Source organism: Cyclopterus lumpus, chromosome 9, assembly GCF_009769545.1.
Source record: "Cyclopterus lumpus isolate fCycLum1 chromosome 9, fCycLum1.pri, whole genome shotgun sequence".
Taxonomy (NCBI): domain Eukaryota; kingdom Metazoa; phylum Chordata; class Actinopteri; order Perciformes; family Cyclopteridae; genus Cyclopterus; species Cyclopterus lumpus.
In genome coordinates this window covers 13479097-13498184 of record NC_046974.1, presented here as the reverse complement: position 1 = coordinate 13498184, position 19088 = coordinate 13479097, and the positions used below count along the sequence as shown (strand labels likewise).

The 19088-nt window shown below is 40.2% G+C and overlaps 2 protein-coding genes across 2 annotated transcripts in view; both read right to left on the bottom strand.

Annotated features, from left to right (window-relative positions):
* nkx2.7 (NK2 transcription factor related 7) overlaps positions 1-1344 on the bottom strand; it is a 1765-nt gene extending 421 nt beyond the window's left edge. Inside the window, exons 1-2 of the mRNA XM_034542183.1 lie at positions 1098-1344; positions 1-124 (exon numbers count right to left, since the gene is read on the bottom strand). The exon at positions 1-124 is cut by the window's left edge and continues 421 nt beyond it. Of these exons, the coding sequence (XP_034398074.1) occupies positions 1-124; positions 1098-1344 (371 nt within the window). The remainder of the gene's footprint in view (positions 125-1097) is intronic.
* A 14016-nt stretch (positions 1345-15360) lies between these two features.
* Positions 15361-18864, bottom strand: stc1 (stanniocalcin 1). The gene is given in 7 exon segments (XM_034542000.1): positions 15361-15661; positions 16384-16595; positions 16736-16878; positions 18601-18629; positions 18631-18694; positions 18697-18730; positions 18732-18864. Coding segments are annotated over 7 exon segments (831 nt in total). The 5' UTR covers positions 18780-18864.
* Between the last annotated feature and the right edge of the window lie 224 nt (positions 18865-19088).

Here is a 19088-nt window from a genome sequence, read left to right as displayed (position 1 = left end):
TGCTGCCTGAAGCGCCTCTCCAGCTCGGACACTTGGGAATGGGAGAAGAGGACTCGGGGTTTCCTGCGCAGCCTGGCTCTGCTTTTGGGGTTTCTGTCACAGTCAGGTGAACTGTCGCATATCTCTGCACATTGTAAAAGAAAAACAGTCACACAAAGTCAAACTTCATGCCACTGAATGTTACTCAATGTCAACGATTCAAAAACATTTTATTCACCTAAACTATATAGGTCTATATATTAAATAATTTGTTTCAATTGTTGCTGCGTATTCTTTTCGAAGTCAAATCTGAGAAAATGTACTTTATCTATTTGATTTATAAAGGGACCACACGTGTTACATATACATATCTTTTTTACAACGGAAAACAGTCTACGTTATACTTGTTAAATAAAATAAAGTAAAAATAAAAACCATACAGATGCAGTAAATAAAACGGTCTGAGTTGGAAGAAGTACATTTGATTGTGTTGACGTTTTAAAGACGAAATTTAGGAGCTGAACTAAATTCAAAACACATTGTAGATATTTGTTATTTTATCATTTAGCTTATAAAATGACAATGATAATTGTAGGAAAATTATCACTCTGCCCCTTTTCCAAATAAACTCAGAATCAGAATCAGAATCAGAATCAGAAACCGTTTTTTGCCAGGAATGTTTACACAAACAAGGAATTTTTTTTGGCGGAAGGTGCAACATTAGACATGACAAACAACAATCAACGCGACAGCAACAGTGCAATGTGTGTATTAACTTAAGTATAAGATAAAGTGCGTGAGTACTTACAGAGATTGTAATAACTGATCACAGTGACGAAACAATAATAAAGTCTTGAATGTCACGTTACTGCCTCCTCATTACCTATTTGATCCCTTGTGGATTTGTGGCAAAACATCGCACAAATATGGACCTCCCCACGTATTTCTGTCTATTGAAGATAAATCATTTCTGTTTTTCAAATTGTAAGATTTCCTGGAACATTTTAAAAAGTGACCGGTATCCCTGCTATCACGCGCTCAAGGCCTCACTGCGTCGTTCGGCCTAAACCTCACCAACCAACCGCAGAGAACTGACTACCATGAATGTATCATCTCACCCTTGTCATTGATCTCCTCTTCTGCGGCTGAGTTGTGAGTGTCGAGCTTCTCCTGCATCCCAGAGACGCACGGCTCAGGCTGGCAGTCACACACGTCCCTGGTCCGGGAGGCAGCGTGCACGTGCTCATAATTCATCGGAACAACTTGATCAGTCATCAGGAATTCATTTTCAAAGTCATGGTGGTGCTCCAGCTTCAAAATATCCTTCACGGAAAAAGGCGTCGTGGTCATGGAAGTGGGATGCATCACAACCTTCTCAGCCGGCTGTGGAGCTGTTGAGACCCTTTGACGCGCTGCTCGAGCTGCTGCTGCTGCTGCTGCTGCTGCCGGACGTGTCTCTAACTGGCTGATGAGTGAGGGGCATGGGGAGATTTAAATCATGCAAGGGTCCGGCTAAAGAGCAAGGTATAGATAGATCTGTCACCCCTCTCCAAAACACTGGCCAACACCCAGCCTGGTCTGAGCGCACTCCTTTTCTTCTCACCTTACAGGAACCCCTCACGTCGTTGATCCACCCTCCTCTCTGAGAGAGAAGGTATATTTATTTACACTATTGGTTTGCAATCGGAGTGAAATACTACTTACAAAACATCTTTATTTTTAAGTTATAGGCCTACGGGGGCAGGGTGACACGAAATGGGTTGCTAACTGAAAACAAGTCGCCTAATTTATAAAATATGAAAGAAATCCCAATTTCATTCATATATTTCCGGACATACTGCCAGTCCAATACAACTGTTTTAATGTGTGACTAACAATGTGTTGAAACAAACACTTTTGCATCTTCAGAGACAAACAAGTGAAACTGTCCCACATTGATTAACTTGTTTAGGAAGGGGGGGTCATTTATTCACCTAAACCACGCTTCTGGTCAGCCAAGTAAAGTCACTTAATCTGCACACAGGTCCTCGGGGTTGAGTGATCTTAGGTGATGTCGAGCAGCTTTACCATCAACATTGTTTTCCTGCCACGTTATTAGTGTTCTCAGGCCACAACAAACAGTAACATTATACCTGATGTTGTGGAAGTGGAGAGGCGGCGGCGCCAGCCTGCGATGCTTGACTGAGGCCGAGAGGCGCGTCCTTACAAACAGGAACAAGGACAGACACGGCCTGTCCCACTGGGGACCCGGGGAGATATATGGAGGGCACTTACAGGCCTGAGCAGGAGCTTTCTAAAGCAGGGGTTGGGCATGTTCATTAGGCTTATTTAAGGACAATCGGAGTAATAACAGGTGCCATTATAAAAGGGTTACTAAACACAAGCTTATTTTAACTTATTGAATACATGAAATGCAGTCTAACTCCTTTCTCATTATTTAGAAATGATCAAATCCCTTAGTTTACATGATTAGGTACAACTTGAATGGACAATCAATTAATAAATCTTACCTCACAGCTATTTGTGTAGATTGTGCATTGTTAAGGGAATAATTGTTACTCTGCTATAACAACAACAACAACAATACTACTACTACTACTACTACTACTACTACTACTACTACTACTACTACTAATAATAATAATAATAACGTATATTTGTACAGAATTCTTCAAGTTGCTCCATAGCACAAAAATCGCAAAGAAAAAAAGAAAAACTAAAGAACAGCAAAGTATAACACCCAATTAAAATATTGTATAAAAGAAATGTATAAATCATACAGAACAAGTGAAACGAGTCAAACAAACTTAACATCAGGTGGTTGTCGGCAGAGCTTTATTTAACAAATAGGAGTTGTAGGGGAAATGGAAAGTCTTTAAAAGTGTGTTATGACAGGATTTAAAAGCAGAAACAGTGTCTGCACATTGATACAAACTGGAAGACTGTATCAAAGCTGAAAGAAATGTTTCTGAAATGTATCTCAAATGCTTTATAACCCTTTGACCTGGACTCTGGAACTGCTAGCAGGCCTAACCGAGCAGATCTGAGAGGCCTTTTTAGGCTTGAGTTGAAAGTCTCCTGCTGTACTCATGAGGCTTGGCCATGAAATGCCTGGTCAGTCAGTAAGATTTTAAAATGGATTCTAAAATAAATTGGTAACCAGTGCAGACAGGCACACACTGTGGTGATGTGAGAAGAGCGTTTGCATTTGCAGAGTCTGAAGTTGAGCTATCTGGGGCACTGAGGCATGCAGGCAAACAAGACTTTGCAATAGTCCAGACATGAGGAAATAAGAGCGTGAATCATTTCCCCTGTTTTGCTGAAAAGTTATGGTGAAGAGAACGATATGACCTAATGGCATATAAAGAGATCAGATTTGCTCCAATAATTGATTCCGGAGGTATATGCCTTGTAGTTGAGGAAGTTAATTAATTATTTGAGACATAAAATGTTGTATTTGACAGTAGGAGGAGAACCAGCCAACCCAATCCAAGGGTTTATTAATTAGCATATAGCATGATATATTCTATAGTGTCCAATTTTTATCAAGAATTTGGGGAATGTATCTTAAACTTGGTCTAAAATGTTTTTTAACTGATGGGTCAAGCCCAGGTCTCTTAGCAGTGGCTAAATAAAGGCTATTTTAAAAGAATAGGGTGTAGTAATTAGGGGGATCTATTGGCAGAAATTGAATATATTATTAAGCAACAGAGTATTAAATACAATACACTAGTGGTCAGAGAGGCTCATAGACATATTAAGTTCAATATATATACAGTATATTAACAACTCAAGTGCAACACTGAAGTGGCCCCTGTAATTTTCATCATCAACTTTGGTCTGACTTTGGGCTCTAGATCCAGCCCAAAGCCGGATCCTGGAGGGAGGGTCAGACACAGCAGCAGGACAGGTGGCACACTATGGTGTCCATGAACTTCTCAGCTTCCTGGGTTTTATAGGGCAAAAGGAATCCCCGTTCCAATTCTGCAACTTGATGGCGAGGTGAGTGGAGCCATCCTTTATAGTAGATGAGCTGAACGTGTGGGCTTTGCAATTGGTTGGTGGAGAGCTTCGCAGTGGCAGATTTTAGCCCAAGGCAGATGGTCAGAATCAGGGGCGTAAACAGTGCAGGCAGTGCGGTTGCACTGGGGCCTGTGTGGTGGGTTGGGGCCCATAGAGAGAGCAGGCCCTCAAACAATGTGTTGGGCAGAGAACGGGCCCTTACAAGTGATTCAGATTGCCACCAATAAAACATTTTCTCATTTGCTATTCCTCGAAAAGACATGCTTTTCATTTTGGTAAAATAATCTCTAGCAATCTATCCAATGTTTATGTAGAGTAAGCATTTCATTTAGTTATACACTTTAAACATATTCTATGACATTATCAATCTTCAGATGTACAGATGTGCATTGATGATTGTTGGGTATGTAAGTTCATACTGTCCAATGGCAAGTATCTATGTGATCATGTGACAAGACCATCCGATACAGTTGCTAGTTTAGGTGCAAATCTGTCAAGACGGACAAACCGAGAGCAGTGAGGCCTTTCAAACATGAAGCCAGCAGTAAGAAAAGACAACATAGAAAAGACTAGGAGTAGAAGGTGTAAATTAAAAATGTCATTATATTCCTTAATGGTGTGTGTGTGTGGTTTTCATAACTAGTGTGCACTGGTCAGCACATAGATGGAGATGGTATGTGTAACAACAAATGTGAGATATAGCCTCAATCACAAAACCACAGTAAGATCAGTTTATAAGTAGCAGAAGCCACGGGAGCATCCATCTTCCCTTCATGCATCACGCCATGATGGGATTGTGTTTGCCAGCATGTCAAGAATCTGCAGATTTATTTTCTCACTGCTATCTGTTGAATTACCATCAAATAGTCCTCACAACGAGGATTACTGAGGCCAGTTAGAGATCGGTCCTGGGGTTAAATCTGGCTGGAGCTATTCAGTAAGTTTGCTTGGCCCCCCATCTACACATCTAAACATCTACACATATAAGAGAAGAGTCAAAAGACCAATGAAAGTGAGACCTCGGAGGGTTGCTGTTTGAATTTTAAGAATCATGTTTCAAACTGCGTTACCTGAAACAAATTCCACCCCACTGCGGTCCTCAGAGGCGGTTTAAACTGCACCTCTGGTTTATTAAGCTACACTGGAAACCCCTGTTGCTGTCCTGTAGAAATCAGATGAGTGCCACTAGAGGGCACTGTTTCAAGGTTTAACAATCTGCTGCAGACATGGACTCAGAGATTTAAGGCCTCTGTGTGGTTCCTCTTGCTCTTGGCTCACCATGTAATGACACGTTTTCATTCAGAGAACATAAGCGTTTATTCTCTGAATAACATCGAGCAAAAGACCATGACAGCAGCCAGAGAGATCAGCCATACCAGCGTGATGTTGGCTGTTTTTCAAAAATAACTACTTGAGTGTAATCAATGAGTAATTGAAGTATCATGGCAGCAAGTAGAGTGAGCAAAAGAACAAGTAGCTAGTGCAACACATGTAACACAACGCTGCTGACCAGTCTGAGTGCAGCTGTTAGCTGTGGTGACTGCTGCTCCTCTGATCGTGGTGAATTACTGCTTGGGCGATACAACAGTCCACATTCCTGTATGCGCGATGCGACACAATACCTTTTCTTCTGTAAGGTTCATTGAAATCTATTTATTTTACTTTTTTTCAATTATATTTTATTTCCCCTCACCCCAATAAGGATAGTGCATGTAGAGTATCTGTGATTTTTAACTATATAAAATTAACTTGAGACCTTTTATGTGTAGCCTAGTGATGTTAAAGTCCCATCATAATCATAATAATTTACCCCAACTCCAGGTTTCATCAGTGATCAAAAAATGTCTGCGTCCCATACAAGTGCAGGAAAGTAAATCCGGGCATTCAATGACAAATTAATACATTGTTTTATCCAAGTTACAGAATTAAATACACATTTAAGTAACAAGTAATACATTCTTAACTGTTGAATATTAAAGGGAAAATGGTGATGTGACATGGAATGAAGACATGGATATTCATATGTTTTACTTATGTGTGGATATGTATGGTACGTTTATTATAGGCTATGCTTGGCCAATCATTTATGAAATTCACACATTTACAGTTCAAATAGAGCAGAAAAGTTAATACTAGAGTCACGCTCGTTGACTGTAAAACACAAGATGTTCTTTTTAGGAAAGAATTAGAAAAATGTGGTAGCTGTATGATTATGGCACATGCCACATAACTGCTGCACCCCTCATTTGATTCAAATAATTGAAAATAATTTATCTAAAAAAAAAAAAAATGTTCTTTCCGTAAGATGTGAAAAAAAAATGCTAAAACAGAAACTGAAAATGTAATGTTTGGGTTCTCAATATTAGGTGAAACAAGCACACCTTTTACTGATGAACCAAGATACCTGAACTTCAAAAGCAGAGGGAGGGAAAAAAAACTTCAGAACTGTGAATTGTTTGACACGTTGGGGATTTCAGGGTGTCCAGTTTGATGGGAAAATTACTTAATCGCTACAGCAGTGTTCTCTGATGGCTCGAAGCAACGCTCCCTCTGAGTTTCTGTGACTCCCGTTCCTTAAAATCAAAGCCTTTCCTACTGATTCCACCATGTGTCCCCTCACTGTAACATAAGAAGCTATAGCTAAGTACAGTTTACCACAAAATACCCCTAATTCATCACCGAGCTAAATAGGAGGCTGATAGCACCTGAAAGAGGAGATAGAGTTCAGTGAAACTGATCCCGGCCTTCCTATGGCCAAAATGCAACTGAAGATACTCATCAAAATGTTATGTGACATTGACGCTCAACCAGTCTTTAAGAAGGCAAAACATTCTTATGGTGAAAACATGGTAATTACTGCAATGGAAAGGTTGATTGGCACTGCACATTTGTGCATATTCAGAATACTGCATTGCCGGTGACCATATGGTGTAACAGAGCATACTTTGTGTGGTTTTAGGAAACATAATCTTACTTCTTTTAATATTTAAGTCAAGACATAGTCCTTCTGAAAGAGAACACTTTACACCGTATCAGGCACCCATATCAGAATTAATGTTTGTGTTTGTATAATGACATCCTAATAATCTTGCTGAGCATACTTAGTGTCACCTGCATCAGCTTTCAGACTCTGCATCTAAAAAGTCAAACCTGTTCATGTATCGTCTCCCGCTCTTCCACATCAGATTTAAATCCTTACTTTTGTCATATATATTGCTGCTTGTTGAAAGGTTAATGGTGAGAGATTGTATAAGTGTTTGAACATATTTTGCTGGAAGGTGGTTTCATTTAGTTTCCTCTGAGGCATGTTACAGCACATTCTTTGTCGTCGTCACGTCAGTGACGCATTACCTGAACCATTTAAAGAAATCATTATTCAACATTACTTTGAGTTTCCTGGTTGGGACACAGACATAAGAGTAATGGAAATGTTAAGATGACTTCAACATTGTGTTTCAACATATTGAACCATTATCTATAGGCTGGATTCTCTTTACACTTTCTGGACGTATAACCTGCTGATCAAAAGCACATTTAAGTATTTTTTGTTTAAAATAATACAGATGAGGAATTGAAACACCAAAGTCTGTACTTCTTTTTGTACTGCCTTGCCGTCATTTCGGGTGTTGATTGTGAAATCACAATGACACATTTGAAATGGCGATTACAATGTGATATGGCCAACTGCAGCATCATTATGAGAGTTCAGGCTAGTAGGGAGTGCTTATAGATGTGTTATTTTGTATAGAATTACAAAGCTGTGTGTCCTGTTTGAAGAAAGAAAATGTTGTAACCCATTTACAACCACTAGATGTCTCTGCTACACTGTATTAAATCCAAGGGCCTCAAGAAAAGGATGAATTCATCCACACTTGATCAATAAGTGAGATAATATATATCAGAATATACAGTTAGTGTTTGACTGCAATGCTGCAACTCCTTCATCTCTTTAGCCCAGCACACTACAACCAATCAGGATCAAACAGAAGTCAACATCTTTCTCGAGAAAGAAAACATGTGAGTTTGTGATCTTTGGCCTGCCTTGTGTAGTCTCAACATTTCCTCCATGTATTACAGAAAGGCTTCAAATCTACAACAATATTGTCTGGAACATGACTTCTTCCATGATGAATAGTTCCAATATTTAGCGTTCAGTGGGAGAGCTGTTAAAATAGCCAGGTACGCAACACAAGAGAGCGTTCAAGAGCATTTCAACTGCACTGGTGAAGTGACTGAATATCATGCTCAATAATCTTCAGGACTTTGATTGGCTAAGGCAGATGTTTGGGGCACAAATAGCATAGCATTGTGCTATAGTGCACCTATTACTAACTATAGACATATATGAGTAAATGTTTAGTATAATGTATTCTTCATATCCAGAACCAAAAACTACATTGCATGTCATACCAAGACAGAAATGAAACATGCTCTGTTTCATCTCTTTCCCCGGCCACTCCAGCGCTTTCTTCAGTAAAACTTGATTTAATTTTCCTTCCCTTCCTTGGGTATTTCCCCACAGAAATGAAGGGATTGTGATTGCTGGGTAAGATTGGAGTGGATCTAATCTTCCACTGCTCTCAGTCATACTCCATTTCACTGCACATCTAATTTGTCACACTGCTGATGAATATGCCACAAGTTTCATGGGAAAGAGAAGGACATAATGAATATAAAACACACTGGGAGAGGGGAGAGGCAATTGCCGTACCGCACTAACCACAGTGCATTGTTCATTTGTCCCGTTAAATTGCTGACATATGCATCCACTATGGACACATTGCTTTCCTCCCTTAGAATTTGATCAAGAGGTTAAAACAATGGCACACTAAGCTGGCAGCGAGCAGACATCACCCCTCAATGCTGTGTGAAAATGAAATGCATGCATTTATTGCTCATATTTTAGCAACATGATGAGCATTGCAGGCAAATGTCCTTTACAGAAAAGCACATGCAGAAGGTTTATACAATATTGCTGTGAAGCAGAAGGTACCATAACGTTGTATCTGATGGCTCAAATGGAGCACTGTTTTATTATCATTGAATTAAAAACACAAGCAGATGGTATGAATGGCATCTGCATAATTATATTCTAATTTGGTCATTATTCATTATTACTCTGTTTGTGATTGTCAGTGCGCTGATACACTCGGCAGCAGTCCAAGCAACAGGCAACAAAGTAAATAGACGGGGTCAGAAATCTGTTCAAATGTTTCTTGGCAACAAGATGTTTCTGTGTGTCGAAGCTTTTGAAAGTTGCCACCGACAGAACTGCAGCTATGTAACCAAGCAAAAAGACTCAGCGAGAGACAGATGTAAACTGACCGTATGGAGAAATTCTGTCCATCATGCTTGTGCTAAAGTCATTGATGAGCTGAGAGCGAATGTCTCTTTAAAGAAGAGATGTTAGAATCTGTGTGCAGAGCTGCTGCATCACCTATCCATGAGACCAGAGAGCGGATGATGAGAAAGCCCTTCAGGACTCTTCTCTAAATAGGCATGAAATTATATCTCCCTCTGACTGAGATTAGCGTCCACGGAGCCTCTTGCGTTCTGCCCCCTCTTTTCCTGAGGCTATCCAACCACAGCACAGCGCTTTGCAGTTTCAGCTCGATTGTGTTCAAGTTTAAGAAAGTTCATTTCCATCAGGAGGTGCTCTCTGCGTCCCTCATCTTAGTTCGTGGGTCCTGCAGGATTTGTCACATGTACTGAAGAGATGTGGTTAACCATAGAAATGTGTAAATATGTTGAAGATTTGTGTTAAATATCATTTAATCTGGAACTAATTTGCCTCACTGTTAGTTTCAGGGTACACATTGCATTGTACAGAACTTATTCATCTTCAGCTAATCTTTGCTTCTTCATTTTTCTACCGAAGGAAGCTTAAAGAACCGAAGCTGAATGATAGATTTGAATCCACAATAAAATTATTATTCTAGTAATGCATGCAGCTATAAAATCCATCTTTCTCTTAATATTCTCGAGCAATACCAAGGCCTCCCCTGAGAGGAATGCAGCTATCATGAGTGTTATTAAAGACACGTGTGTTTTTTCCTACTATTCTTTCGTGAAATAGGTCTATTCCAGATGATTGCTAATGTGTCTCCATATTTGTTGGACGTATAATAGGCACACGTTTTCAAGCAAGTTAAAAGATTGTATTAGTTTTGCATCCACAGCTTGTTTCTGCTTCTCCCAAGTGGTAAAAAAATCAGTATTTTTCAGGTTTAAAATGTCCTCTACTAACTTTATTGCTCGCCTGAAAGCTGTGCTGTCGCTTGCTGCTACTGACGCTGCTGCTATTGTTCATAAAGCATTTCTTCAGCCGAGTCCACATTCTCCAAGGGGGGGGGGGCGTTATTATTGTCACTCCCAAATCCCTGCTGTACGATGCTTGGTGCGTCTTTGTGAGAAGTTACAAGGTTAGAGCCTTGACACCAGATGCCACTGCTGTGATTTATACAGTTACATTATGGTCCATTCCACATGACCTGGCCGTCATCTGATTCTCTTAAATCAAAAGTCGACGATTTCAACTTTCTTGCTTGCTTTCAGTTTTAGAACACGTTTGAGAGTTAAAACAAAAATCAACACAGATTTTTGGAAGCTGGTGCCAAGTGTTTGGGATGATGTCCACTTGAGGACAGAGCCATTTTTTATGTTGCTGAGGAAATTAGAAATGCTAAAACACTGGATATTATTGTAGTGTCATGGGTAACACATTTATTGTAGATTGTGTGGTCTGGTGGAAGAGGAAGTGATGAAAGGAATAAGCAATCCAGAAAGATCAACTAGAAGTGTTTTAGAAAACAAACAAATGTCTTCGTGACACACTATTTGACACGTAAATCACAAATAATTGGGAGGTTGTAGCAGTTTGGTACTTGGACCTTTCCGTCTTAGGGCAGCTGATGGAGAAGGAAGAGGCCTAAAAGAATTTTAGATGTACATCTGCAAGTGATGATGGAGCCAAATGAGTAAAACAAGAGCAATGCAACATATTTCATACCATATGCCAGATATGATAAATATTTTATTTCTGATCAGCAAAAGACACACAATTGATGCATTTGTATCTTTCATGACTTTTCAGTACAGAGGAAAAACCCAAAGATATACACAGTATGGATATATATGTATATGGGTATATTTTAAAGTGCAAGTGATTCACAAGGGTCAATCATGCGTTACATAGCATCTGTATCAGGAACTTCAGTAACCTCCTTAAATCCTCGATAACTTTCTGAATCTGATAGTAAAATAACTGTCACTTATATATGAATACAAAATAAACTGTACTAGTCACTGAAGCTTTTTGATTTAGTTTAAGCACAACATCTATCTAGTTCAAGTCTTGAGAGGAAAGAGTACCATGAAGTGCTAGAAGTGAGAAGTCTTTAGTCTCTCGTGTTGACAGGAGAAACCTTTTCACAAAACTCTCCATGGGTCAATTTAATAATGCTCCAGTACCACCTTAAGCACCCTATACTTGTATTACAATCTAAAACAGAAAGTAACTGAAAGCCTCATATACTTTTCTCCCTTTAGTTTTTTCCTAACAGCCTCCACGGGTTACCTAACTTGGGCATGTTCTCGTCGAAACAGACATTCAGTTTACAGGTACATTCTCTGAAATTACCATTACATTTGACTTGGTGAGGAAACAGTCAATTTGCCGTTGCCAGATATATTTGACACAAGGAATGTTAATAGAAAATAAATATGAACACATGGATTGACAGTCAAATATTTGAATGTAAATGTGGACTCATGCTGAGCTCACTGTGTGTTGTCAGCCACAGCAGAGGGGCATCTGGACAGCATCCCACAGGGAAGTAACATTTAGCAGCAGCTGTTGGGTTTTGGATTTACCCATGGACAACAAAGATACTGACACATGTATCAATAGTACATGAAGAAGCCCTGACCCTTCAGGATGCGAAAATATTCTAACTGATTGGTCACCGGGTAAATAAAACATGTCTGAATTGCACATGTGCTGAATGTTTCAATGCCCTTTATAGTGGTTAAGATGCAAAGTGCATATTTAACATAACATAGTCATCTAGGCTATACTACAGTGGGACTATAGCTCTTAACTTCCCAAGTAATTCCTTCAGAACTGTCCTTTCGCACCAAATGACACAAAAGAAATGCACATATTTACAGAACAAAGAGAACCGGTTTACAAAAAAAACAGAAACCGAAAGCAATAGAGAGGAGCGATGCCTTCACGCTGTGAGCGCAGTGTGAGAGCAAACGAGCTGCTGTTTTATTCACACAGCATCAGCTGTCACTGAATGAAATAAAGGTCAATTTCTGTGTTGCTGTGAATCCTTTAATGTGAGATTATTGCATAGTTTGGAATTCTTAACATAGCTATTAAATTGACACTGACATCTCTTTCTCTTTTTCTGGTCTGTGCTTCACTCTTATCAATCCAAGAAAATATATAAATTCACTTTTTTTCAAACGGGGCTGGGTTCAATTCCCTTCATGAAGCCAAAACTATATTTTATAATTTTGCTATCAAACTATTTTCAAGACGACCGATTTGCAAGTTTTGAATATTGAAGTAAGGGTGTTTTCTGGATCGAACTGCTTAATAGTGAACCGAACCCAGCCCGGGTTCCAAGTTACTCTCTATATTGCATTTTAAATGTGCACAAACATTTGCAATTTACTGTCAGTAGAGAAACTAACTTAACCATTGCTTATCACCACCATCTTATCAACCAGGCATCAATAAAACAAACACCAGCACGAAGTGGCTCTGCGTGATGGTCTCGACCTCTGAAGGCCATGAAACATGCACTCTTAGATTGAAAAATGTTGATTTTGTTTATAGATAAAGTCTACTGGGACTTTTTGTTACTTTGATGTACAGTTACAAGACCCTTAATATATGCAAACTAACATGTGCTTCTTACCTGAGACAAAGCCTGAGTGTCCTTTTAACTGAACTCTAACAATGTACCACCAACATGTTACAGAAAGAGACTGTGAACTAAGTATTAGTAGCAGCGGCCTGTAAATATCTTCACACACATTGGTGACTTTCTCACTCTGTCTGCAGCTAAACTCCTGTGCAGTCTTTGTAAAACACGCTAAGTATTAATGTTTTTCTAACATTTCTCTTTGTCATTACGTAACATAGAGATTTACTGATTGGTCTGTGAGTGACGTGGTCCTAGATGGACAAACGATTTGTCAGTTTGAACCGTTTTGCTATCTCAAAAGAGAGATTTCTGTCTTTGCTCTTATCACTGGTTTGACGTAGGTGGGGCTCAGGTGGAAATATGTGACATCACATACTTTTAATCAAAATATGATGAGTTGTGAGTGTGTTTGTTATTGTTTTCAGGCCACTGTCATTTACATTGGTCAATCCACACACATACAGCCCTGATTAAAGATTTGATTTAAGTCTTGGGTGATAAAATAACAACCAAGGATATTTTTTCTTGAATGTTAACTTTGATTGTTGCTTATTTAGCCATTCATATTTAATGTTATGACAAAAGGTCTTGATTAAAAAGCAGGTTTTCAGGGGCTTTAAAGAAGATTGTTGCGATAGAGTGTGGCTACGGATACCACAGTATGGTCTCCCATGATACCTTTCTCTTGCATTTGTCCTGTTTCTTGCTCTACTGTGTAATATCAGAACTGACACATTGACAAAATAACATACAAAATAAATAATAACAGGAAAACAAATGCAAGAGATTAAGATAATCAATGTCAATCGTAGCCACCATAAGGAAAATGTATTTCAGCCCGTGCGAAGATAAGCACTGCAAACTAGTGCAGAACAATAAAAGAACTTGATGCTGGTGTTTGTTTTTCTTTGATTATATGGTCGGTCATCGACAATGTGCACAATACCCCAGCACTGAACAAGCACACCTAGCAGCTGCAATGACGTCCTTTTCTTTCAACCAGAAAGTGTGTCAAAATGAAGCTATCGTTTTGTTGTGGTCCCTTGTAACACCCATAAAGTAGATCACCTGACTTGAATGATCAACCTTGTTCCCCTATGGCCAGCACAGTCATGACATGGGTCCCATTCAGTCACCAGAGTGTCAGCTCACTTCATTCTTTTTTTGGCATAGAGCTCATGTTCAAATAGGAGCCACGACTGAACTGCTTTTTAAATCTGTAAACTAATTAAAAACTACAATAATGCAATTAAATAATATAGTAGGAAAATAAATATCATTCCAACAAGGCTTTTTTGTTTTAAATAGTCATTCTCAATCTTGACACTGGAAGCCAGTGTGTATGTCACGTTATTCGTCTCGGAGAATGATGATCTTCAGTCCAAGAAGATGGCTGCTCTCATTCTCATCGGTAAACGTGCTAATCAGCTACTGCACATACACTACTGCCTCAAGCTCCGTTAAGAGCATAGATACAGATTCCACTAAACATGGTCCCGCATATTCTGTAGAGCTCAACAGTCATATGCATTACAAGTGTCTGTATTCAAGATATGCAAAATGGACTCTTTCTGATATTTAGACTTAGCCACGACCGGGACAATCCTTATGTGCAGGATGATGATTTGAAACACAGTGGCTACATCTGCCATCAGAGAAAATCAACAACTATAAGTGCTATTAGTTAAACACTATTTTGGTATTTCATGAATAGCATTCAGGGCAGTTTGAAGTTTTTTGGTCAGTTTAAGGTTACTTAAAGGTTATTGTGAAACCTCACGAGCACTCTCTTTTAGAGGGTCACAGATAACTTAGTATACAGTACATTTGACTGTTATGTTATTCGGAAAATAGTTATCAAACTCATTTTCACATCTCATGCTCACAATTTGACTGGTCTCATCACTGAAATATATACATCTACCAATAATATCCCATTCCTATCAATGAACTAATAATAATCCAACTACTGATTTCTATTCATGATTAAATGCCGTGATTATTAGATTGCGTTATCTTTTAAAGCAACTTGTGCTCTAGAGGCGTGAACCACTATGGCTGTTTTTTTCTTTTCTTTTTTTGCTTGGCATCAAAAGACTTCTTAAGGATTCATCTCTGTTGTAGGAGGTGAAGAGGAGCGCATAGGACCATGTCCCACAGATGCAACAGCCACATGTTTAACACTAACTGTGAGCACACTCGATGGAAGAGGGGTTCTCTCAAGCCAAAAGTGTAGGATATACAATATAACAACTACCAAACTCTGATATCAACTCTATGTGCGTTCCGGCATTCCCTAGAGGTGCATACTTCTGTAACTTCCAGTCTAGTGGAGGAATGGATTGTATCACCCCGAGGGAATAGAGGAGCTTTCATGATGTTTTGAGGAGTGTGTGGAGTTTCTGAATCTGAGTGGAAGTTAGGAGCTGTCGCCGGCAGAGCGCTTTTTGCCAAAATGACTGGCGGAGTCTCTGTTTCGCAGATTAGGCTGGATCTTGTACATATGGGGACCCATGGACCAGCGCCAACTCCCACGACCCTCCACTCCAGTTGGGATGGCGGCAGCTGCAGCCACAGCAGTGGATGGGCAGGGCTTGTTCTGCAGCAGCTGAATAAGCATGGTCATCTCTGGGCCCAGCCGCGACACCATGCTGGTCCTAACGCGGTCCACCGTGTCCTCATCACAGTCCATCAGGCTCTGTAGCAGCTTCCCATAAAACCTAGAACAACAAAACAAAGCATCACAGAGCGCTTGTTAAAGAGCTCCAAGCAAAAAGGGACACAATGTACAGCATGGAAACAAGACCTTCCTGCGGTAGGATAGTGAGGAATCCAGTGTGAAGACATTGCTGGCAGCTTACTTGTAATAACCTACATTGATTGTGTTTTCGAAGCTTTTTCGAGCGTTATTCTTATGAATTACACACAAAGCAGGAGGCGTCTCTTTACATCTGACGTCACTACTAAGCCTTGAGCTTCACCCTCCTATATAACCCTTTTATAGCCACTCCAATCTGCAATCATACATGTATGACAGCAACAATAGGAACACAAATATCCCAACTTGATATTCCTGTTTCCTTTTTTTTCCTTGTAGAAAGAATATATGAATCAAATGTCAACCAAAACATTGAAATCAATGCACATTTAGCCATCTGTTAGGCTGCATAAATCAGGGTGAAATTTGGAATTAGCAACATGCCAGCCATGTATATTTGTGTGTCTTAGGAAGATTCAAATGTGTGTCACATTCACTTAAAACTAGCAGCTTTATTTAGTGATTACTGGTAAATAAGCCCTTGTTTTTATATCTACTCTGTGATCAAAGAGCCTGTTGAACATCATCAATACTAACACGCCCTTAACAAGCTCAGAACAATGTGTCATTGGTCACCAGATGGGAACTTTAATCAACTTGTTGTTTAGTATAAGAAGAGCTCACCTATTGGGGAAGTGACTTGGTAGCTGTGCCACTTCGCCAATAGCATCTGGATTTGATCGGGCAACAGTGCAGATATCCAGCTTGCTGTAACACTCCTCTTGGACTTCAGATATCATTCTTTGGAAGGTGGAGCAGCGGCGGATGGTGGGGAATGCCTTCGAGGTGATGCCATTGGCAATGCACTTAAGGCTCTCCTTCACAAATGCTTTACCCTGTAAAAACACAGCAGTGCTTCACACATTCTTGCCCTGACAGTTACACCATATGATCCGACACAAGCTCATGTGCACAGTAGAAATAAAGAGGATGGCATACTGTTTGGAGTCTTTGTGAAATTAATGAAAGTGTATACCTGAGTGTCAAATTTAGCAGCACTGTAAAGGAAGGACTTGCAGATGTCATGCATGCCATCTGTGTCACAAGTTGAATTTTCCAGGCAGGCGAAGGCCCCGCAGCCAACTTGGAGGGCACTGTTGAGACAGCGTGCCACATCTGCTGTGGGCACAGAGAATGAACCATCAGCAGGGTAGCCAACAGTGGGTTCACTGGGAATCACTGCACAGTCACTGAGCTCATTACTCAAGGGTTGCCAGGGTTTTAGCTAAAATATGTGGCAAACAAAAGCACATTTTCATACTTTGGTGATTCACAAAAGACATAGTCACTTGGGGCAAATAGTGACTTGACTGGAGATTGGACACCTTACAATTTAGACACTATTTGGCATGGCTGCACTTTTCTCTTGGCAGAGACTTATATTCCACTGTTTGGTTCTTTTCAGCAGGGCTTGGATGAACTGCACCAGAAATACCAAAGAGTTTACTGAAAATTGTTGGCGTGCCTGTAGACTCACACAAACATACACTTGTACCACTGGCACACACAGACATACTTACAGTTACTCTGTCTTCAATTGCCGTAATTGTCAAGCTAAATTTGAGGACTCTTACTCCAAACCACTGTAATATAACTTTGCACATCTAACAGTCCAGTTACATCCCAGAAAGGCTCCTGTGAACATCTACATCATGACATACATGTTTAGAAAATGCTGCTATATTCATTTCAGGAGAGTCACATGACTGGATTAGTTATTAGGCTGATAAACCCACCAGTAACCCCGATCCCCATGTTTGTAAAAACCCTATAAAACAGCTACCCTTGCAACATCATTTAATCCATTTTCCAAGAACTGACCTTGGCCATAAGGAACACAGCTCAAAGTCAATGCAACCGACATGAAATGTTACACCAAGAATGAGCTATAAAACATAATCTGGAAATCAGTGTATCCAGATAGTTGACTTTCCTTTTTCGTCATCCAAGATTCCACAGAGATAGCCAGGAGCTTGACTCAAATCCTTTGTAATAACCATTAAGAAATTATAACCTCAGAGCTAAAGCCTACTTGGCAGACTTGGAATCTGGAGCCCCATGTTGACCTGCACGGCCAGATACAGTCCTGCCTGCCATCGGGGACCAGAGATTGCTCTCAGAATACACAGAGTGAGCTGCAAATCTTACGATGATAAAAGCAATTCCCGCAGAAGGGAATCAGCATCCCTGTCACCCACTGCAAATTATCACTGGGCTCCTCCACCTTTGTGTTAAAAAGGAAAAGTTCAACATTTGAATACCGCCTGCAGATTCAACATTTGCGGTGTCCTTTCTTGATGGTTGTTGCAGAGAATTATGAATCAGTAATTAATTGTTTGCATTCATTTATCCAAAAGACACAGCCCCAGTGACAAGCAGTGTAACAAAAAATAAATAAATAATACAATCTGTTTCAGACTTGAAGGCTACACAGGAAGGCTACATGTGAAGGCTTCTGCTTTATGCACTGAAAGCACCCTCAAGTCCACTATAATGCTGATAGTGGGACGCATGCAGCAGCCCACGCCACGAGAAAGAGACGGACCAGCATGACCACAGCCTGCACTCTCAGGTGTCAGCACCAAGCTCCATGCTCATCTGTTGCCGGCAGGACACCGGCAAAAACCACAGCATTAATCCCGCAGCCTTTATCATGACTCAAGGCGCTCGTTTCCACAGAAAAGGCTGCATAGGCCAAACACATATGAGAGAAAAAAGATCTCCACATAGTAAACGAGCAAAGGTAAGCCCGTGCATTGTGGAAATGGGTGTGTAAAAAAAAGAAGAAAGAAGCAAGCAGTGCACTCTGAGATATGCAGATGGAGGCAGCGTGTTACTTACAAGGGCTATGGCAGAAAAGCGTGTTCTCCTGGCGAATAAGACTCGTTTTGATCCAGTTCATATGCAGATGCGGTCAGCACCATCAGGAGAAAAGTCCCGTCCTCAAAGGCATCGTCCTCTCAACACAGATTGATACAACTAAATGTAAAGAGACGCCTCCTGCTTTGTGTGTAATTCATACGAATAACGCTCGAAAAAGCTTCGAAAACACAATCAATGTAGGTTATTACAAGTAAGCTGCCAGCAATGTCTTCACACTGGACTCCTCACTATCCTTTTGACTTGCATGACAGATAGCACCGATGTCAAGTCTGCATGGGTTTATATGGGAGCGCTGAACATTACGAGTTCTGCGTTTGGACCAATCAGAACGCTGTATTCAAGACCGTGGTCCTGGTCCCTCCACTACTAATTGATAAAATATTTTAACAGCGGCCAACACTGTACATCACACAGCTCAACACGGAGAATGTGGCCATTATATCTTA